We start from the raw sequence: 24,497 nt of genomic DNA on the forward strand, positions 1-24,497 counted from the left end.
TTAAAAATTTCTTAGAAAAATTTAAAAATTTGAATTTTTAAGTAAACAAAACTTTTTAAATTGCGAATATAAAAGGAAAGTCGTGAAAAAAAAACAAACTATGCTTTTTAAAACCGTAAATTTATTAAATTACAACCAATAAATTATATAATATGTTGTAAAACCATATCACGTGTAAATGCACAGTCGCGATGTAACAACAACCCCCCACCCCCACTCCATTAAATTAATAACGAATACATCGTTTATTCGAAATTCGAATATTTTAAACCATTTTTTATAATTTATAAGCTCAGGTACTTACTATTAGACTTCGATATAACATAAACGATAACATTTGAAATAAATGAATGAAACCAGTGTTTCGAATTACATTTACAAAACAGTGCTCTCTGTACGAAGCTACGTACGATGTGCGTGCGAGCGTAGCTTTATGCTGACTACTAGACAAACTAGAAGCGCCATTAGAATCGGAGTTCGATTACCTAGAATAAATTTATTGACAATAATTAATAATAAAATTATACAAACAAAACGAAACCGATCAATGTAGTAACGTAATCGAAACGACACAGGTCAGTCGGCATGGGAAACAAGAAAATGAATTTATATAGTCGACTTATAACTTTACACACGCAAAATGCGGAACATACGACGAGTAACAAACGGATCCTTAACGCGGTCACGCGAGCGCCGCTAGCCGCTCACGCCCGACACCTTCTTCATGATGAGGTCGATCTGCTCGTCGATGCGCGGGCTCGTCCCTCTGCGGATAGATCGAGCATACAGTTCGCGTGATGTAACTTTGTCGCTCCGAAACCAGGCGCCAGGGAAAAGGCTGCGCGTGCGCAAGTATAGTCATGTACGTAGAAGATTAAAACTGATTTTTTTAATTTCTAATAAATTGTACAAGTAATTAACCGTATCGTAACTATTCGAAGTGATGAATCGAGGTTAATTTTCAACACTTATTTTTTTATTATATAGTCAACAATCTCGGTAATACATATGAGGGTATATAGTGGAGCGTTACCGGAAGGCGGCGGGGTCGGGCCCCACGAGCGCCACGAGCTGCGGCACGTCGTGCGAGTGCGCGGCGAGGCGGGCGAGCGCCGCCAGCGCGCGCCACAGCGCCTCCTCGGGCGGCGCCCACGCGGCCAGCTGCAGCGCCGCCATGCACAGCTCCACGCACACCTCGTCGAACACCTGCGCCGGACCCGCACACCATTACCGACGCGACTCTCCCGGGTGAGATCAGATCGTATCCCATTTACATTAAACAATTTTATACATTTCAATCGGACTACAGCCGCGATCGTACCCCTTTTATATTCTTCGGCGTATCGCCACCGACGGTTCAGTCGACTCGTAGTCACGACGATGAGTCTCTTGAAACATCGGGCAGAGGAAGAAAAAAGGTATGGTCGCGGTTCAAACCCATACAAAATATATAAATACATGTACTTTAGAGTATAAATATCACGTAATAAATTACACTGCGAAATATTACCGATCGATCGAATTATAACTGCGGATTAATTTGAAGCACCGAGGTGTAGCGGTGCCTTCTACGCAACTCCTCACCGAGCCCTACTTTCCCGCACATTTATTTTTAACTAGCAAATCGTCCCAGTTTTGCACAGATAGAATAAGCTTCAATATATAAGTTTTATATATTGTAATATATGTAACCATATAGGTTTACCCTTTACGGGCATCTTTATATTTCAGACAATTCACACAAAACGTAATGAATTAGGTATAACTTCAGTCAACTTTCTTTGTGAATCACTATGTGTATTGTTGAAACCCGTATAAAAATCCGCTCGGTTCCGACGTAAAGGAGCGACTTTGCTTTATAAGATGAAGTGAAACTAATTTTAGCGCATACGTTTCCATCGTATACACAAGGTTCTAAACGAGTTTTTTGGATCGACGACCTCTTTAAGATAAAATAACTGGACTAATTAAATATTACAATCGCTTTCTGTTGCCATAAGAGACATGTATTTTAAAGTAATCAACCGAAATGTATTTATATTCATATTTTCAAAGATTTATAAAAACGCTAACTTGTGTAGAATTATACTTAACTAATTATTTATCAACCCCGACTTCGTTCGCGTTATAGTGGTTGATGGTCAGATGTTGGCACCAAAATCCTATGTATGAGTTCATACTAAATATCGTTAAATTCGGTTCAGTGGATTGGCCGTAAAAGAGCAACAGACAGACAGAGTTATTTTCGCATTTATAATATTAGATATTTATTAGATTATACCAATATATTTACTTGGTGGTAGGGCTTTGTGTAAGCCCGTCTGGGTAGGTACCACCCACTCATCAGATATTCTACCACCAACTAACAGTACTCTGTATTATTGTGTTCCGGTTAGAAGGGTGGGTGAGCCAGTGTAATCACAGGCACAAGGGACGTAACATCTTAGTTCCCAAGGTTGGTGGCGCATAGGTGATTAAGGAATGGTTAATATTTCTTACAGCGCCTTTGTCTATGGGCGGTGGTGACCACTTACCATCAGGTGGTCCATATGGTGGTCCATGTGGAAAAAAGATAAATATATTACATTTAATAGTACAAACAATACCGAAAACAATAATAATTTAATATTCCTTTTAAAATCAGATCGTCCATTTTTCGTACGGTGAGGTTCTAAAACAAATGGGCTACCTTCCGTCAAGTCGGCCATTTGCTAGTATGGTTTAACTTTAAATCCATTGTAAATTGAACTCGTTCAAGTTAATTAAATATATCTCCAATATATAACATCGACCTTTCTACAAATCTCGGTCTACGATATTGACAGCAAGATAGGACGGATATAACAATAATTCATATTTGCACACGAATGTAATGAAGCGATAAAACTAATTCAATTAAATGGCGTCTCGAAGCACGAGAGAGTTAGTTTGTGTGCTGATAACAAATCAAGGTCACGGAAAACCCCTGCAGTTATTATGTTTATTGTAGCCTAGTGCTGTTAGCCATGACTTTGTAGTTTTAAGGATATCGAACACATTTGTTTATAGTACAATATGTTTTGATTACGAAATCGAGAATTCATTAAATAGTTTGGTGGTAGGCTCTGTGCAAGGGAGTCTCTGGGTAGTCAAATATCACATATTCTACCGCCAAATAGTAATACTTATTATCGTTGTGTTCCAGTTTAAATGAGCCAGCGTAACTAGAGACACAAAGGACATAATCCCAAGCTAGGTGGCGCATTGGCGATGTAAGGGATCATTAATATTTCTTACGGCTCCTATGCCTATTACCTTCAAGTGGCCCTCTTAGTATGTAGGTCCGTACCGTCTGCACGGTACCCATGGGACCATAAACAGACCTACATACATTTAAAAAACAAAACATTTGACTTGAATTACTCTTTGTATTTTTAAGTTTCTATGGATCGTTTGAACGCAATGAAACTTCGTAAAACTTTTCGAACCTTGGGAACTGAGCTGTTATGGCCCTTGTGCCTGTAGTCACACAAGGCAATTTACGACGCAGTCGTAAACTGCGCGTCAGAGCCTAGTAAATATTTACGGCGTATAACTAGCTGATGAGATTAATTCAAAAGATATTGCGTTTTATAATACTATTATTATCTTTTCCTCAAAGCGATATCATATATCGGCATATCCTTCGGCTTTCAAGATGAATCTTGTGTGTAGGACGAGATGACATACACTCAATAGCAACTACCGTATACTCCTTTACTACCAGATGGACCAATCAAATCAATGCAGAAATCAGGAAAACGCTCTGTTAATTTGAAACAGACATCGAGGGTATATGTAATTTGGCTATCTTCCAATAACAAAACTTTTGGGACCATTTACAAGTCCAAGGGCATTGGAATTTAGCTGACAACGAGGCAGAGGTTCCGGTAGTGGTGGCCGTTAAAAGTGGGTGATAGGTGTTGGTGGTGAGTTGAGGGTGGTGGGTGGTGTAGGTACCTTGGAGCGCGCTCGTTTGGGCAGCTGAACGCGCAGCGCAGCCCCGAGCCCGAGTCGCTGCAACAACACATTTCTGCAGCGCGACCGAAACGCATCTCAAAAAAGCAAACTGGACACTTTTTGTGTATATGGATTTTAGAGGACTTGAACTTGTTAAAATTAACAAATTTTTTACCATTTTACCTAAAAGGTTTAGGGGATTTAAACAAATATATTTACAAATAAATGACAAAGTACTTACTTCACATTAATGATTAGAGAAACGAATTAGCACAGAACGAGGTTTTTGAGAAAGTAAAACATTATCATACAATCATGCCAAGATAAAAGAAAAGCTCGAATGACTGACTGACTGACTTAATTTAGGACATCGTATTAGAATTCAATTGTAGTAAGCCAGAACAACCTTATGAAGGACACATACTAAACACAGCAGAAATTATTAGCAGCCATTCTTGTTAGTTCTTTTATTAAATTATTATTATTATAGATTTATTAATGTATCTACAAAATACCATCAGCGTGAAAGAGATCACTACAACGATAACCATTGTTGCACGCTTGTGTATATGTTACAATGTATCGTGTTTGTGTGCCGTAAATATTGTAAGTAATAAGTGTGATAACACACTCGCTAAAGACCGATCGATCGATCTTCAATCGGCTTTCAAATGTCAACATTTTTTTTAATTTAATTTTGTTGAAACGATAACTCTTCGAAAGAATTCAAAGCATCTTGATTATGATAAATACAATTTTAGTTAAAGTTAGTGATTAAATATTATTTTCAAACAATAATTATTATTCACATAGAAGCGTAGGTAACGAGATGTTAAAATGATTGATAATATTTTTTTTAAATTCATTGAATCATTTAAATGGTGCAAAATATCATATGTAAAGTTACGGGTTTCACGAAAGATGCAAGAATAATTAATTCTTACTTAAATAAAAAAAAGCATACTCTTGGTCAGGAGGTTACTTAACAACTGCCGACACTCCCTCCACACCACCCAACGACCCCAACTAAGTCGAAAACTAGTATTCGTGTAATCTACGATTTCATTATCATATGACATTTTCAAGTCATTTCAAATTGGAACTTAAATTTTTCACGCGACCTTTTGATCTTAAAGCTGCAATATACCTTTCGACTTTTTGAAATCTTGCTAAGAACCTTTGAACGAGTTAATATTGGAGCTATTTATTAAATGTAATAAAGCTGTTGAACTAGCTTCAGCAAATATATCGATTACGAAGAAGGTTTAAGGGTTTCTTCTGTCAATTGACATCCACAAAAATGTCATGAGTGTGACTTGGAATTGAACCCAGATTCGTTTAAAGTCTACGTATTTTCACATTTTGTTTGGTTAGCTAATATAACTAACTAATATAATAATATTATTTTAAGCCTAAGTATTTAAAATATATTTGAAAAATGATATCGTTTAAATATTTTACATTTATTGCTTCCTTGTTTACATAAAAAGGCGACCTGTCTTAAAAAATAAATGTCACGATAGAATTAAACTATCAAATGAGCAAATTAGCTCAAATGTTTATCGTGTCAAAGAAATCATGTGATTCAGGAAGCAGTCAACGTGTTTGTGAAACGTCAAATAGGAGATAGTGCTGAATGGTAATCTCGCATGTTAAATTACGATATCCGACAGTGCGAATTTTCGCGTCTTAGGTCTAAGATTATTTCTTATAAAATAATCAGACCCGTTTATATCGCGATGGTTGAACGAGGCTCCTCCAAGGAGAACATTTGGAGCCTAATTCACTAAGTATTAGGAAGTAGAAGAAGGCACCGTCGTCGTCGTATAATTAATATCAATTGAAGTTCTCCTCCGTTGTACATAAGGGTAAAATCATGATACACGGAGAGTGCGAGCGTGAAAGAGCGGAGAGAGCGATACTGACCACAGTCTTTACCTCCTTGGTGGCCACGTTGTAGAGCAGCGCCGTGCCCGCGTCGCGCAGCGCCGGCGCCTCGCTCAGCACGCAGTGCACGCACACCTGCACACACACACGCACACGGTCAGCTCCCCGCGCACTGCCGCCCGCCACGCCTTCGTGACGGCCGCGAGCGCTCACCTTAGTGGTGACGCGGATGTTCGACAGCGTGTGACCGTCGCTCTCCCACTCGCTGATGTACAGCAGCCACTCCGACGAGGACGTGTTCTCGAACAGGTTGCACATCTGCTTGCAGATGATCAAACATTAGCGGAAATTGTGGCTCGTCACTCCATTATTTTAGAGATTTATGATACGCTTATTTTAGGGCATAGTTAAAAAAAGTGTGAAAAGAGAGGGGTGAATTTTAAAAGTCAATCACGCGAAATAATTATGGAAGTTGAACATACATACATACTTCGGCAGCCTACCATAGATACCTACATAGATTTAATCTACATAAAAGCATATGGCTTTGTAAAATAGGTTAGGGTAAGTTATAGTTCAGAAATTCATCGCTAGCACATCTTGATAACTGTCATTATCGTAAAACTTTGGCAAACTCTAATCCCATTCTCATAATATGTGAATATTAATATACAGTCGAAACGCTATAACTCACAAAGATAGCGAGCGCTAGCTGCTCCGTCGGCGGCAGCTTGTCCACGGTGTGCGCGAAGGCGAGCAGCGCGTGCTGGCGCCGGTCCTGGTGCAGCAGCAGCGACACGTCATCCCGCAGCGCCGCCGCCGCCAGGCAGCGCAGCGCACACACGCGCGCCTCGCTCGACACGCCGCCGTCCCGCAGCACGCGACCTGCGACACGCCAGCGATGCACTCTCGCCCTCCGCCCGCCCCGCCTCCCCTCGTCCCGCGCACTCACCGATGAAGGTGAGGAACTCATCGCCGAGCACCCAGCTGCCCTCGCCCTGCACGAGGTACTGTTGCAGCTCGTCGAGGCTCTGTTTCTCGTCGGCCGACAACTCGACGCCCTCCAGCGCTTTGGTGAACGCTTCGAACTCCTGTGCGCCCTGTGATATTTTATACACGGAATATTAACAACGAGTGGGAACATATTCTAAATAAGTTGATTACGGTATGTACATATAGCGATATCCACTCATCTATAAAATCTAAACGTATATCGAGTATTAGTCTCAAAACAATAATTTAGATGTAAGCAATAATTATATCATATTTGGCTTTCATCGTAGTTAGCATCATTTCCGCCTACAGCTGGCGAGACATCAAGTCCAAAACATCTTATTACTCATACTCAACGATGTGCTCACGTGGACTCTTCTGGAAAAAGTCCCAATCCAGCGATACATAGCTTCAACGCTCACGCGCTTTTTATGAAGCCATTAAATTTTCTTACTCACGAGTACCGGTACACTGTACAACAAACTTGAATCATCATTTTGTAAATACCATAGGAAAACTTTAACAGACACATCCTATTATGTATAAAATAAATAAATTAAAATTTGAATCCTTATTCATCCTACTCCTCTATGTTTTTTTTTTAAATTTATTTAAGGTAACTCGAAAAAGCAGACGAGCAAATTGTTAACATAAAGGTAGATTTGCCCCTAAACATCAGAAGGATAAAATGACTTTTTACATACGCCACCCAGCACGGGATCAAAGGTGTTAAGTCCCTTGAATCTATAATTACACTAGGTTACTCACGCTTCAATTCGGAACATAACAAAACAACACGTTCGTGTTTGACTGTAGAACAAAGTCACAGTGGGTGACACCCAACTAGGTAAGGACAAGACATAAAGTCACAAACACCGACCAAAAAATTAGTGTTGTTTTATAATAAATCAGTTTAGCGTTACCTAGGCGCTCGTTATATAAGAATAAGTTTAAATAAAAACAATAGGCCTGGAATTTAAGTTTGATCGGTTTAGGTCGGTACTTACGTCGATGTCCCTAAACACGATGGGCGGGTCGCGCTCGCGGCGTCTCTGCTCCTCCAGGCGACGCTCGTCGGCCTCCGCCTCGAGGTCACGCGAGCTGGGCCCGGCGCGAGCTATGCCTGCCTCCAGCGCCTCCACCGCCTCCACTGCCTCCGCCATGTCTACGGACGACACACAGTTTACTGCACTTAGGTGGATATAAAAACACCGACAGACATTCCCGGAGATATTTTTAGTCAGTGTCATTGCACCTCTGTGATTATTGTATCTACATATGTTGTCTCCGCAGCTAAATAACGTACCACTAGCAATATCAATAATAATAAATTAATCGAATAAGACGAGATTATAAATTTAATACGATATTATGCTGTCATGAGCATAAAACAGATGAACAGATACTCATGTATACAGCACCATCCACAGCCACAGTACGCGCTGAAAACGCTACGTTCTGACAGATATAAATCGAAGGAGTAATATCAATTCGAATGACATTTAGCTAGAATTTGTGTTAATTATTGACATTCAAAACTTTATATATTTCTATTCCGACACCATTTAACGGAAGCAGAGTAAACAACCGAGCCGATAAAAAAAAATCGTTAAGTGCCTCCATCAATCGTGGAAGAACATATCGACCACTTTTCTGAATTGTGTTTTTCTTTTGCCCTACTGGATTTGGTAATGAGTTCTGTAAAATAAAACGTGTAAAGGGTGCATCTTCTTGGAATGTGTTAATGCAAATCCACCAAAATCAAATCATTTATATGTAATAGGTAGGCGGACGTCTAATAGGTAATCTGATGAAAAGTGGTCCCTAATACCCAAGCGATGGCGCTGTAAGAAATATTAACCATTCCATACATCACACAAATACGCCTTCAACCTCGGGACCAAAGATGTCAAGTACCTTGTGCCTGTAACATTGGCGCACTCTACTTTCATACCAGAACACAACAATACTAAGTACTGGAGTTTAGCGGCAGGATATCTAATGGTTTCCACAAAGCCTAACTCCTAAGTATTATTTTACCAGTATTATAAACATTTGTTTAATGTCTATTTACTTACTAGAGGGTCAAAGTAAAAATCCAAGCAGGGTGAATCTGAGTTGAACAATTAAAAAAACCTTAATCTTTTTTTTTTGTTGAAAAGTTTTGCAATTTTTAACAATTTTCAATATAATAAATAAATAGCTATAAGGCGACGTTCCCTCCTAAAGAACGGTTTGGCCCAAAAAAAAATCCGTGCAGTTACCATACTGCACCGATCCCAAATAAATATAGGCTCCAAAATATTTGCCTTTCCTGTTATGTTCGTAAACAAAGTTTAATATTAACAATTATTTGTTTTAAATATTTATAAAAGTCCAAATATTTTAATGAACGATAAAATTATTATAAAAAAAAAAAAAAAACAAAAGCATAATATCAGGTCCGGACCTGGAACAGAATTTTGCTTAGCCCGAATACCATGAAACCAATATGTAAAATAACTAATCATGACAATAGATTTAATAAATTAGGTATATTAAGTACCCTTAGTTTTACATCACATATAAAGTTTATGTAAAATTTGTCAGTTATTGTTAGAGATTCTCTCTGATACCAAATTACAAAAGAGTTTAGTTCAAGGTCTATAAAACAGATTGCACTCCACTCGTCAACGGATATTACACAGATTTAGTTCACGCGCACGCTCAAAACACAATTATTGCTCGCCGGCACCGGCCGCTTTTACGGAGAGATATTTTAAGCGAAGCACAAATCGAAATGAATTTTTGTTTAAGCATTGTTTTCATGATTGTTTCAATTTTTGTTTTAGGTTAAAACCTTCGTATACGTTATGAGTTAATAGAAGAAAATTAAAGGTGTAGGAAAAATGGAGCTTGAGGTTGACATATATATACATACCGAACGAAACAAAAGGTTAACTATAACACTTGATCTATTTCCAGGCGATCAGAAATAGAACGCGAAACAGTAGACACAACTGGAGCCACGACACGTAGTCACAGTATACCGGTGATTCCCGGCTTTTCTTCCAAAGCGCACGTGGCGTGTTCTCTATAAATACTGCTCGATCCTGCGCGCGAGTAGAGGAGCGCGTCGTTGGGTCCGGCCTGCACTACTGATCGCGGCCGGCGCTGGCGCCGCGCCAGGCCAGAACCGCCCGCCCCCCACGAGTCCCTCGACACCATATTTATAATACGTATCCATTCGTATACGACGCTCCATAAGCACGTTTGAATCAAAAGAAAACGAATCCGGGAGAGGAAATTTACGTTAACTTCATCATAGATCCGGGGAAATTGCAAGGGTGGCACGCGGCGGCGCGTGAGTGATTCCGTCCGACCTGTTTGAGGATCGTTCAACCGAAGTGGAAATAAATAGACGAGGTCGATCACACTGTCTAGTGTTACGAGAGCTCTAGGGGCTATTCACATTACCAAGATCGCCTGATGTATGTAGTACGCGTATATATACGACCGTCCGAGCCGGCTAACACCTGCCTATCATGCAGCTTTACTTCTTATCCTAACAATGATTAATTCATTGACATATCGTTGCTTTTGACGATAACGAACATCTAGTTAACATTAAATTTTAAGACGAGTACTGAGAACGATAATTTATTATCATTTAAAAATAATTAAGAATTTCGTGTAAACTTTGGAAACGTACAACCCTTCAAAGTGTGGATAGTATACATAGTAGACGTAATTGAAGCCCAATAAAGTATATCCTTGCTCAGATTGTACATTGCTATTAAACACATTACATTTACTTACTTTACACTATACGTTACAACTACTAAACTCAATAACTAATACGACCATAAGAATATAATATTTAGTCATTGTTTCTACTTCTCCCTACTAACATTAACTGACTCTTATATGGCAACACATGGAGTCCGGGTCGACTTCATGGAACCTACACTATGCCACACACACATAATTGAATAAAAAACATCTCATAATAAAAACGCAATGGTTATTGGTTGATTCTGCTTCGGCCTACATACATTTTTTAAATGAAATATGTAGGCCGAAGCAAATTTTGGTAAGTGGTCACTACCGCCCAGACATTGGCGCTGTAAAAAATATCGCCTGTGTCCCTTGTGCCTGTAGTTACACTGTCTTACTTCATAGCGGAACACAACAATACTAGCTATGCTGTTTGGCGGAAGAATATCTTATCAGCTGGCTGGGTAGGTACCACACCTACCCAGCCAGCTTGCATTAATTGGAAAGGTTTTCCATTAATATATTAGTAATTGTTACATCAACTGGTTATCTAGTTGACGTTTATATTTCCGAACGCATGCGTTGTAATTAAAGCTATTAACCTTGCCACTGACTCATACACTGTGCACATTGGAGTTCTGTCCAGTGATAAGGCATTGGAAACAAAACTTTCGAAACATTTTATATCTTTAACATTCCAATAAACGAATGTGTTAAATTCGCTGATGAGATTATAACTCCAGTCTTTTGAATATCAATGTAGTCATGTAAGGAATATTGTGTAGATGATGTGGTTACCGGACCGAGACATCATATCTTACGGACAATTCTAGCCCATGGGAAATGAGCTCAGTTATCACCCTTACAGTTATGGCTGTGAGCCAGAAACTTTTCGATACCATAATTCATTAATTCGATTCAGAAGTAATGGCAACATCAAACATGTTCTCTTTCGAAGTTGATTAATTACTGCATTGATTGAATTTGAATTGAATTTATTACTATTTAATGTTTCGACATTTATCGAGGAATTCTCGACATGATGATAGATGGATCATGGAACGGATGTGTGGAAAACTTGGCTACGTGATTGACAGCGAGTCTACCTGAAACATATCATGCATTCCTAGCTGCGGTATAAATCTATCTCACTGTCGTGACTTTTACGTCTAACGTTCCAATTGTCACATTTATTATAAATCTAAACAATTTTGGTCACTAATACAATTTAGCTATAAAACTTACAGTGTTTCCTATAACATATATTGTTATATTTAATATGCACAAGATGACCAACGTATGGTAGTTCTATTTCGTAACTGGTAAAGGAAAACACCGTTAGCAAAACTACATGTCTGACTACAGGATTCAAGAGGAAAGGAGGTCTTGGCCGATCAGTTGTAGTAAGTCTGGTACCCGCTTAAACATTCTATATTTACAGGCTGGCACTACTCATACAACCAATGAAGTCTATAGAAACTTATATTAAAGATAAAAAGCGTGGACTTAGTATTTGTTGATTTCTAGGCAGAGTTACTTGACGGTACTTTTTGGTAGAATCTACTTTTCGAACATAACACTGCGAACTTTTGAATCTTTTGTAACATGTTTCAATAGATTCAAAAGATATGCCTACTTAAATAAAGGATATTTTGATTAATTGACTACGAATTAATCGAAAATGTGTAAATTGATTTTGAAATTGTAATAAAATACATATATCTATCTTAGATATTATCGAAGCCTAGCCTTGATTGGTTGCAGTCAAGGTGACTTTGATCGATTGCATACAATTTGTCCTAAAAATTTAGCTTAGTCTTAGGGATATAACATCTTAGTTCCCAAGGCGCATTGGAGATGTAAAGAATGTTTAATATTTCTTACATCGCCATTGTCTATGGGCGGTGGTGATCGCTTACCGTCAGGGGGCCCATTTGCTCGTCCACCTACCGATATGGTAAAAAAAATCTGTTCCTTCGACATTTCTTTCATAAATCTTTGACTACTGGCAAACGTGCCATCTTATGTGCAATTAAAAAACTATTTCCAGCTATATTAACTATGACTCGTTATTATCAAAACGACCATTTGTTAAAGTACCATACTAAGTTAGCAAACGAATTTACGTGAACTGGTTGGTAACGCTCTGGAAACATAAAAAAATTGATAATATTTTTTACAGCGATTATTCCAAGGACTTTAATAAAATTTATCCCTAAATTATTATGAAATGGTAGGACGAATCAGCGTACCCAAAACATAGTTTAAGTTTAGTTTCACAGTACGTACTTCGATCAGGAATATAACCATGTAGATACAATCGTACTTATTTTTTTATTTACTAGAAGCAGTCAATATATTTTTTTTTAAGTCACTTATTTACAGTTTCGTCAGCCAAGTTCTTTTAATTATTATTATTATTTATATACGTTGTATATTGTATATATTACAGTCATTACTTGTGTTTGAATAATGACGATTCGAAAACGCTTCATTGTGAAGCTCACTTGAATTAAAATACATTTGATTTTGATTTAATTTGTATAAGTCTGGTTATTAGTTTTTTTTTTTTATTTACCTTTGTTTTAATTTCAATATTAGACAAAAATTTTGTAATGTTCTTTCCAAATTTAATTTCGACACCTAAAATTTGTTCAAATTCCTATTTAGGTGATAAGTTTAAGTGGAAACTGTACATGATTTGTGTTTTTATAAGATAAAATAAAAATAAAAAATGTCACAGATGGCACCAGGGATATGTAACTGGAAAGATTCGATATTACTCAAAAAATTTGATGTTCTTCATACAATGTCATCCCCAATGCAAACCCTTCAGGTGATGAATTTTTAACACGTTGTAATGATTGTTTCAAAAATTTAAAAAAACGTGAACATTTATATGGAATACAAATTTTTATACCGTTCTTCACCCTCTTGGAAAAATCATTCAACAAATTATTTTTAGTTATTTTTTACTCATTAACAGAAGAAGAATAAAAGTTTGGATAGAAATTTAACCATCTTGGGAGATTATTTTGAAAAATCCTTCCACCAAGGAACCTACGCTACATAAGGAATTTCTATGCAAAATATGATCTTCAGCAGTTTTGTCAGTATCAGATATTAACTTACTTTAAAACCTTACTAAGTTAAAAGGACGGTAGCACAAGTTATCTAATAACAGACATTTTAAATGCATGGCCTTTTGCAAATCATATATATTACGGATCGGCATACGTTTTGTTACCTAGTTAAATTTATTTGGAAATAATTGTCTGTCACAGCTTATGTGCCAGGAAGCTCCACGCAAAAGCCAACAACGACTTTAATAAATGATTCTCAAACGAATTAACAATAAAAATGTATAACATGAGATAGAAGAAGACTTAAAATTGGCGACCGATCTTGCGCCACCTTACGCACACGAATGGTACGGTCTCACGTACATTTCTTTGCCTTGCTAACTCTGCGCGATAGCTTCAGTGCGTTGCGTCGCTACATTTTTACGAACGCATTTAAAGACACTTTGCCGAATAGATGTGGCCGATTAGAGTTGTCAAATTTATACTCTAACTTAAGCAATTAATGTACATCACCCTTAACCAACTATAGTGAATTAATGTTTTACTTGGTGGCAGGGCTTTGTGCAAGCCTGTCTGGGTGGTGGTGTACCACCCACTCTTCAGATATTCTACCGCCAAACTGCAATACTTAGTATTGTTGTGTTTCGGTTTGAGTGAGCCAATGTAACTAGTCACAAGGGACTTCTTAAAAGTTGGTGTAATTGAAGGAATGGTTATTATTTCCTACAGCCTCAATGTCTATGGGCGGTGGTCACAACTTACTGCCTACATAATAATTAAAAAAACGGGGACGGTACACTTCTTATCAATTCTAAATTAAACAAATAACAAAAGAAGGACAAACTACAATAATTTTAAAATAAGGCGAGTAATTTTTTTTTTATTGCTCCCTAACTACATAACTAAACAACGACAACATTAATCTTACATTAAATATTGTATGGCAAACGAAATCAAAACAGATCACTAGTTTTATAAAAATATTTAAAAAATTTGCTGTCTCAACTAACATAAGATACTATCCACCATTTATAAGTATTTAATTTATGGGCAGGTTATACACACTACTCACTCTCATCTTCCTCTTCCAAGAGGTCCCCTCCGTTCTGCTCGCGTTGCTTCTTGCGCTTCTTCTCTTTGCGTCTCTCCTTCCGCGCAAGTTTCTCCGCTAATGTATTTCGCCGCGCCTCTAATTCTTGGGACACCACTCTTTATAAACGAAATTAGTTTATTCATATTAATATGTATATTTATTTAAATGAAATTAATTTCTAGAGTAACCACTGTCTACTTGCCGACTCTTTGCTCTAGAACTCACATTCAAAGTCCGACTCGTAAATCGCTCGCTTAACGTTTCCAAAATCATTTAGTCCTTTTCACTTCGTAATCGATTTATTTATATGAAATAAAGAAATGAGGATTTAATATTTATTTTTTACTACCGTAACCTATGAATTACTTCAAACTAAAAAAATGATAAAACTGTTTACACGTTTTCGTATTAGCAAAATTATAACCAGAAAGAAATAAAAAATAACTACTGTACAAATCCTAACCACGCTGAATTGTGGCTAGAATTCTAGCAGCATTTCCGCATTGAAACGCAATTCCGACTACCTGGACAAAACTTAATCAAGACCTCTGTCATCGGTACTCAAAATAATAAACGCATAAACTTTTCTTTTACTACATACTATACTTTATATATATATGATATAATTTTCGTTATTTCTAAAAGACAAACTACGCTATGCCAATCTACAAAAAAGAGCACGCGATGAGTTTCACAACATTTATTGTCTAGGTTAGGTCAGCGGGCGAGCGGCGCCGTCAGAACGGCTTGTGGTGCGGCGCGCGCAGCCACGCGCTCAGCCACGCGCACACGCCGCGCGCACGCGCACTGCGCGATACAATCACGTACGCATTATTGTGCTCAGTAGCGATATTTAGACGTTCTATACCACTGCTGGTCACGACGAGTTCGACAAAAAAATCTGTATTATATGACCAGTCGCAAAAGGGTTGTTGTAAATGTCGTTGTTCGCAGAGCTGAGTTCATTAATTCCTTAAAGTAATATCACTGTACCCAATAAGACTCAAAATTGTCATGACTTATCAGGAGGATCGATATTTCCTAGATGGGACATATCAGTCTTGTAGTGAGACTTGCAATTAAATTAAAACTTTTTTTTTAATTAGTATTATGAGTTCACCCTGCATCGATACTAAGGCAGACGTCTTTTTATATATATCGTTAAAACGAAATAACTTATAATATTTGAATAATTTATAGTCGTACACGTCTAATATAAATAGTATGTGGAGGACTTACCGTGCTTCCTCGATTTGGTTATTGAGCGTGAGGTAGTCGGGGCTGTCCCGTCGGCTGTGTCGCACGCCATTCGCGTACACCTAGGTATGGACAGAAAGACGACGTAAATTATCACAATCTGTGTATTGTATCGCAAAATAGAATACAACCACTAAAACTCAACATGTGTGTGTTAAAATAGCTGACGAAGGGTTTTTTGTTATAAGCGCAGCCGTCACCGCCATTTTTAAAGCGGGTTGACATTGTGCAATTTAAAACAAAAAGCAATCGGACAAAGTCCGGGCGGCACCTGGTCGCCGTCGGGCACGAGCGCGGCGAGCGCGGAGCCGAGCGCGGTGCGCAGCGGCGCGGGCAGGTCGCGCTGCGGCTGCGCCACGATGTGCTCGGGCACGCGCGCGCCGCACGCGAACTGGCTCACCTCGTCGCTGAAGTGGTTGCAGTTGTGCTCCAGCAGCCGGTACGCGCCCGCGCTGTCCTTGTGTATACTTGTACGTTACTATTACGGTTCACCTCGCCACAGTATATGCGATATTCGTAGCGAGAGATCAAGTACCAACAGAGACATTAAACTACTTTTAGATCGAAGTTCTTTTACGCGGCTTACAGTAGACTGAACTGGCAAAAATCGGCACTTAAGGAATATGAAAACAGATCAAACACCACGTTTCAATTCAGAGGGCATTTTTAGTAACAATTCTATTTCTTGTCATTTAATTATTCTTTAACGTTATTAATTTATTTAATTGTGTCGGTTTTGTAAAACATACATAATATGTAACGATATGGACTTTGTTCCAAAATCACTTTCGGAACAAAGTTCCTCGACACCTCTTTTTTTAATAAAAAAAAATATAACTAAGAGAATAAGGGCTATCGTTTCTGGTGGCATCAGTTGACGCCACTATCGCCTAAAGTTCTATCACTGTCTTTGAAAAAAAAATGTTAATGCGACAAGACCAATGATTTAGATATTAACAAGATACATTAAATATTATTTTAAAAAACTTTATTGTTTAAAAAGAAGGAAGAAATTAGTTTTCGAAAAAAACAAAAGAAACTCACACTAAGCAGTGGTACCAGACCTAACCTTAAATCTTTACAACAATCGTGAACGATTAGTGAATAGACACGATGAAAAATTTCGTCAACGGTAAAAGATCAGTAACATTTCACATCTCTAGAGACCTTAGCGCACTAGCACCTCTGATGGGGCATACAAGCACTATATCTTTTATAACACATAATAACATATAGTAGTAACCAGAATATGATAATCAATAAAATATAGTGTTAGCAATTGATGCTGGAGATTAGTTAATATTTCTTAAAATATGTTTGTGTTTTTTTAACTCTTAAATCCAACGGATCTCAAGGATTATTGTGTTACCATCTGAATTAAAATGTTATGTTCTTTATGCTTGCCTACTCACTGACAAAACTGTTACACAAAACTGTTTGAGGAGTAAGCCATCACTCACTCTTAATAAAAATAATGTGTCAACTACACATTAATTTTTATTGCATATTAAAATAAATAAAAATTATAAAACCAAACTGTGTAAAAAATCTAAATTATTTAAATTAATTATGTATTTTTTTCTAATTAAACTTCACTTCATAGACTTTAATTTCAGAATTGAGTATATAATTTGTTTTTATTTCATCGATTTTTTGATCAAAATCCATTGTAATGGAATCAGCATTACTGTTTTATCTTTGTTAATATATATTCCATTTAAAGGTAAAATATAAAACCCAATTCCATTCGATTGATTGTTGTCAAGAATCGTATAAGCTTTGGTTACTATTAACGTATATGTAACTCCAAAAGCAATACAAAGTATTCCTGAGTATCACATGAGAGTGAATGAACCAATATAACAAACACAGTGGATAATATCTTAGTTGTCCAAAGTTGGCGTCATTTGGACTGTAAGGAATGTTTAATATTTTTTACAGTGCCAATTGTGTAAGGTGACTTACTATTTGATGGTCTATTTGGCATTTACACTGTAAGAAAAGCATACTAACGTGTAGGTTGTGGTGGCAAGCCCCTGTATGTACTCGTTGAAGACAGGGAAGGGCACGAACGTGGTCCCGAGACGCATCACCTGGTGCGGCGCGCCCAGCTGCGTGCTGCCCTGCAGCGAGGAGACATCAGAAATTTAAATTAACCGCACTTTTAGATATTTAAATACGATACTGATTTTCTATTTCTCTAAACATTATTTTAAATTCAATGATTTCATCCTCTCCCATCGTGGATAATATTTAAAAAATGTCGTTTTTAAAGTTCACTGGAATAGTTTCGTGTATAAAAATACGAATCTCGCCCACGGCCGGTTTTCTATGACATTTACGAGAAATTGAACATGAAGTCACCTTTACTATTTTAGTGCATTCTTGTTGAAAACGATCGTTCATGCGGCCACTAACTGTGAGCGAGCAAGAAACTATAGTCTAATGAAGTTTACACGAGTCGGAAAGGGACGGAGGATTTACACGAAGACAGAGGTTATTCCGGGTGAAGAATAAAGATCATATGTCTTAGAAAGGAACGCGAAAGTTTCACGTCGTTTGCCATTATCAAAATATAGATACAAGATACTTAGTTATTTCGGAGTGAGGTCCAAACATACTTTCATATGGTATCTTGAGTATGAAACATATGTCGTTATGTATATTTGATAGCACTATAAATCATGTTTACGATTTTATTACGATTGTTAAATACAAAATTCTCATCTCGGCTATAACTATAATATATTCATCGTTCATAAATCGTATTAACGAACCCACACTTATTAATAAAATTGTTATTAAACCCAAAATAATGTAACAATTTAATAACATTTAATCAGATTTAATTTCAAGAACTTGTCTTAAACCCATTATTTATTTGTTATTAAATTTGGAATGCGGTGTTTACAGCAATTATTACCTCATTGTCAGTTTGGCGAGACGCCCAATCTCGAATAGAATGTTTACGATTAGCGGATATAAAGATTTACCAATGTAATGTGAACTACATTACAACGCCGATCCTACGAAGAACAGCTCATTCACTAGTGGCCGGTTTGTAGAGAGGCGGTGTCCACGAGTCAGATATACAAAAATAGCTTAAGCGCGTGAAACTTGCGACGTTTGATGTGATTTTTAATTATTAACTAATTTTAAACATAATATGATGTCTGTATTCATAAATTGAAAATCCTTTTAAAAATATTTTAATAAAATAGCATATTATCCAATACGTAAGCGTGAAGATAATACTTGTTGACTTCCAGGCAGGATATATTATATACATTTATAATTATATTTAACTAACATAATTTTATATTTTAAATGTTGGAAAAGAGTAACTACTGAGTTTTTTGCAGTTTCTTCTCGGTATAATCTACATGCTGAAGCGGTGGTAGCTTCAATTAATATATTTTTGAAAATTACGATTCAAAAGTGCTTGTAAAAGCCTACTTGAATAAAGTATATTTTAATTTTGTAGTTCTATACTTTTAGATATAACAACATATCTGTCTTCAGAAGAAATCTGTATATAGAAATGAATATTGAAACCGCAATGTTTGTTTCAAAGTCCACGTTTAGCAATGGAGTATTGCTAAGCATTTGTGCATTTGTCCGTTTAAAAATAGAGTAGACGCGTATTTGTGCATCGGCTCCGGCCGCCTACTGCTGCTTACGGAAAAACTGCCTGACTGGCACATTAACCTCTGCTGGCGACTGCGAAACATTGCATTGCCAATTGCGTGGTCAGAAATACATAAACATATCCTTTACAGTCGACAATAATTTCATCAATTCGTTATGTCGGGGGAATTAAATGTTTTAATATCGTTTAAATTGTCCGCGACAAACTTGCTTTATAAATTTTGTTACGGATTAATGTTGTTCATTATCAGTTGACAAACAATTATTATTGTTCTAGAAAAAATATTAAATTCTGAAAATTTAAAAATTCGAACCTTCTTAGTTATGATATGTTGACATTATTTTTAAAGTATTCATGATGTTATCGGTCCAGTTTATTTATAGTTTTATAAACATCAACATAAACATAAACATTACAAACATAGTGTTATAGACATCAATGAGTAGAATCTTATCTTACGTCTGATTCAGATATGCAGTAAAATAATTGTGACGGATATAAAAATAGACGGGTAACATTTTATAAGTTTTACTTGGTTAATTGTTTTTCATTTTTTAATGTGAATACAAATTGGGTATCCCAAAATGATAACATTCCCAAAATAACGTTTTGGACCAATGATATAAATAAAATAAAATATAGTGTTTTGTTTTTCATACCGGTGCACAGCTGGTAACGCCCGCACCACCGTAGAAGTACTCCCGCTCGAACACCACCACAGACGTGTGCCAAACCCCCTCGATCTGACGCCCTGGAATAATAAAAAAAAACGATTACAATCAACATATCCCTTCCTACCTTCTTACATATTTGACATTACTTTGATTGCATTTTAAAGATATGTAGAAATTTTAATACAAGTTTATAATCTGTGGCTTGCAACATCACGATGATACAATACCGATGATGTAAGAGAAGCCGTAGTGCCGATTAAATGTAAGTCGTACGAATGACATGGATATAATTAATTATTACAAAATGATTCAATTCGCTACAATTAAATAAAATTAAATTATTGTAAATATTTAAAGAAAAATTTCATTATGCTCTGTGTGACACAAATGTTTATAAGAATAAATAATAAGTAATGACGACAATAGCTTAGGAAACAAAATTTAATTCATCCATGTACTAAAACGAGAACAGAGAAAGTGCATTAAATTTTAGGTGAAACGGTTGGAACAGATTTGAAATTCAGTTGCAAAATTTAACCCAAACAAGGTGACTAGTGATGTGAAACTAAATCTGGCAATAAATAGTTAAGTAGATCACTAAAACCGTCCTTGGAATATGTAACAAATAGCAATGAGTGGGTCGCGACCCAGTAGTGATGAGAAAGTAGGTCACCTCAAACAACAATATAGTCTATTGAGAGTACTGTAATTGTTGTATGAGATAATCGTATCTAATATTATTAGGTCTTCTGTTGTCTTGCTATGTATCCGACCAAACAAAATAAAAATTCAGCTCAGGTCCTAGGTGGATACATAAAAATTAGTAATATTTCAGATGTATTAAAGTCTGTAAATATATTTTTTAAATCGTCTCGTTTAAGCAAAATTAATTGAATATATATTTAATATAGTTTATTTATGCTGACCACACTAATTTCGTAAAGGTACACGTTTCCAAACTATCTGTATGCTAGCAAATTATTTTATTATAAAACAATTTCTTTCACAGTGCGAATATGGGTGAGTTTTGTTCAGGCTTCATTCACAGCCTATTAGCCTATTGACGAACATTCGCGCTGTTTTACGGATATGCTACTACAGTTAAGTTCCAGAACTCTCAACTAATTCTCATGTGATCATTAGTGAGGTCGCATACATTTGTCAATGAAGGAAATCACATATACAGTCACCGGCACCCAAGACGCGGGCTGTCTCAGTTTAGGGGGGCCAGAGTTCCAATGAATTTTGTAATATTGAATTTTACGAATAATTATTTCTTATTATTATTACTTTCATACATATCTGAACCGCTGATTTTGAAAAGCTAATGTCACAAATTTTTGGTGTGCCTTAGCTAAGACGGACTTCGGTCCGAATGGTTATTATTGCCCCTTCTTGTTATGATTCTTTACTTAATTATAATTCGCCAATCAAGTAACACAGGTATGCAGTTGGTTTGTTTATGTTTCCTAATACACACTGATTCTAAAACTGTTACAACAGCACAAATTAAGCGTATTAAATAAAGCAATACAGATTAAAATAACACAATATTAGATTGAGGAAGAAATTACAAGAGTTTTACTTGGATGTGCCATTAAATTAAAACTAATTTGATTGTTCTATAATTTCTGTGGTTTTTAAAAAATTGTGTTTGATGGATAAGGTGTTTATTGTCCATTTAATGTAACTTTTAAACGATTAGCCCTTGTAATGAAACTATGCAAATAACGAGTACATAGCCCCCAAAAATATGCATCGTTTATAGAGCACATGAAAAGCGGTTTCCAGTTCGGACAGCTGTTCAAAAATTTAAAAGACGTAGAACGTTTGAATTTATTGATGCGAGAGAGATAATTTATTGGCGCCTCCAGTCGAAAGTTGGCAAAAATATAACAGGTATTCCTAGCTGTGGGGGAAATTTAAAATGTCTTCAAGACAGTCCAAGACGGCGCTAATAGCATTCATCTATTTTTATAGACATGTCACAGTAACCACTATAATGTCATAAAATATTTCGGTTTCTCTGACGATGACTTCGGCGATGTGATTACGACGCATCATCTCCAAGCGAAACATATCGAGCATTCCTAGATAAATAACCCAAGTAACAACCGTTGTATATAGTACTTTAATGAACACAATTAATCTAATAGTGATATAACTAAAAAAATACAAAATCATTGATATTTTGAGATCATTTTCGTAATTACTAATATACATTTACAGTAGCAATTTTAATCAAAAAATTTACAGTTTTTTAAAAGTTGTAATCTATAAAAATCAGAATCTATTTAACTCAATGTATACTTTTAATAATTGGTTATCCAATAATATAATACAGAGCATAGAACACACTAACCGTGTTTAACGAGAATATTACAACTGTTCCTAATGTTTGCTTAGCAATCTAGTAGTTACTTTATGAGGATACAAATCCCAAGAGTAGACATTTTACATTGTGGATTATTATGTCATAAATCCTAAGTAGCTGCCTGGAGCTACAAAAGTTGGTTGCAGCAGACTCACTTGCCTCAGACAGCACATAAAGTCATTTATTCTGTGAATTTTTTTTTCAGTTGGTTAATTGCTTTTCCATCAATTTTATATTAGGATATATAATAATAATTTACTTGAATGAAGGATGCATAGATAAATTATTCATTTACAATACCTTCGGCATACCTGACTGGAATTTGGCCGTAATTCAGTGTGGGTAACATTATTAAGAGATCAATACAGTATATGATTAATAATAAAATTACCTAGTATAGCTGGAGATAACACTGAGGCAAGACCATTGGTGAGGTCATAGATGTAAAGGTCAACAGGCACTCCTTCTTCACCGGCCATAGTTCTGGATGTGAAGATCCTCAGATTCAGATATTATCTATAAAACACATCACTGACTAAGTCACTTCTAGTCAAACAAATAAATTATCGTAAAATTAATACTTTAACAACTTACACTTATATAAATCAACTACATCCACATATTACAATTCAAATACAGATTGTACAATTTTTTTGAATATACACAGTTGTTATATTATAATAATATAGTTTAATTATTTTCTAAATGGATATTGAACTTTTTGAAACCAATGCAAGATAAACACAAGTATCTTTGTACAAAATGCAATTCGCGAGTTATTACGGTATGCGATGCGCACAGCGATGGCACGCGGCGGTGCAGCGCGACCGACACCTGTGCCTCGGCCCTATCCTACAGAACTATTCGCCGCCCACTTACTACACATTAACTATTTTTAAGTCACATGCCACGTGAAAGTTATCTCAGAACGCTCGTGTCTAGCGACAGAAGTTATCGTTATAATCAATAGAAATTAGAAAAGAGGTATTATTGAGGATATTTTTTTATAGTAATTATTATTGTATGAAATAAATTGTTACCTTATTATCAATTGTTGTTGCTCATTTGTAATGTATTAATGAATCTGTCTTTTTACAAATAACATTAGGTACGGATTTTTAACTTTATTTATTTATATTATCCATTTTTCAACTTTGTTTTTCGATTTTATTTCAGAAAACATTATTTAAATAATGACAAAACAATTATGACTTTGACAATTAAAAAATTTGACATTCGAAAATAGCGTTCTGAACCTATTTTCAAAAATCTTGTGATGAAATTAGCAAAAAAGAATACCTATAGCCTATTCCAATGAAAGTAGGAAAAAAGATAAGCAAACCTTAGATTAACATATTTCATGCGATTTTTTAATAAATCAGCTATCATGTGAACTAATACGAGTTTATGATTGATATATCTTTATTTATAATACAACATAATCACACTTAAACACTTATTTCCATGTTTATTTTATTTTCAAAACTCGATAACAGTTTCGTCAACGTCCAAAAAGTCATTTTCTCTCAACCATTATTGCATCAATTTGCTGTCAAATGTTGTATATTTGGCTTTTTTCCTATTATGGTTGGAATAGAGTATAGTGACTTTTTTCCTTCAAGAAATATATTTTTATAGGTATTAAGATTTATTATATACTGTTAGTGTAAGTACTAGACGTACTTATTTTGATCATAACGGAATCACAATTTATACTTTCTATTGACTATGACGGTATGTTTTAAATTTAAAT

The 24,497-nt window shown here is 36.1% G+C and overlaps 1 protein-coding gene across 4 annotated transcripts; it reads right to left on the reverse strand.

The window, feature by feature from the left end:
* Positions 1–112: 112 nt before the first annotated feature.
* On the reverse strand, positions 113–23,933 carry LOC125065589. Of its 4 annotated transcripts, none has more exons than XM_047673290.1 (15): positions 23,785–23,933; positions 23,136–23,260; positions 20,356–20,447; positions 18,061–18,170; positions 16,319–16,499; positions 16,030–16,109; positions 14,770–14,906; positions 7,866–8,023; positions 6,818–6,965; positions 6,560–6,750; positions 6,079–6,183; positions 5,917–6,000; positions 3,979–4,035; positions 1,034–1,206; positions 113–766 (listed from the first exon to the last, which is right to left on the reverse strand). In XM_047673290.1, the coding sequence occupies exons 2-15, from the start codon at positions 23,221–23,223 to the stop codon at positions 697–699; spliced, it is 1,674 nt and encodes a 557-aa protein (XP_047529246.1). In that variant the 5' UTR covers positions 23,224–23,260; positions 23,785–23,933; the 3' UTR covers positions 113–696. The 4 variants fall into 4 exon arrangements, with proteins under 4 accessions (XP_047529246.1, XP_047529247.1, XP_047529249.1 ...); XM_047673291.1 differs by lacking the exon at positions 23,785–23,933 and adding an exon at positions 23,339–23,583; XM_047673293.1 differs by lacking the exon at positions 3,979–4,035.
* Positions 23,934–24,497: the final 564 nt, after the last annotated feature.

This window comes from Vanessa atalanta, chromosome 8 (assembly GCF_905147765.1).
Source record: "Vanessa atalanta chromosome 8, ilVanAtal1.2, whole genome shotgun sequence".
NCBI lineage: Eukaryota > Metazoa > Arthropoda > Insecta > Lepidoptera > Nymphalidae > Vanessa > Vanessa atalanta.

What these genes read in the sequence shown, in the direction of transcription:
- LOC125065589 (XM_047673290.1), bottom strand. Translation starts at nt 23,223, where the DNA reads ATGGCCGGTGAAGAAGGAGTGCCTGTTGACCTTTACATCTATGACCTC. An exon ending in TGAGTTCCTCACCTTCATCG is followed by an intron (nt 6,751 to 6,817) that starts GTGAGTGCGCGG and finishes GGCGTGTCGCAG; the next exon opens with GTCGCGTGCTGCGGGACGGC. An exon ending in ACATCCGCGTCACCACTAAG is followed by an intron (nt 6,001 to 6,078) that starts GTGAGCGCTCGC and finishes GTGTGTGTGCAG; the next exon opens with GTGTGCGTGCACTGCGTGCT.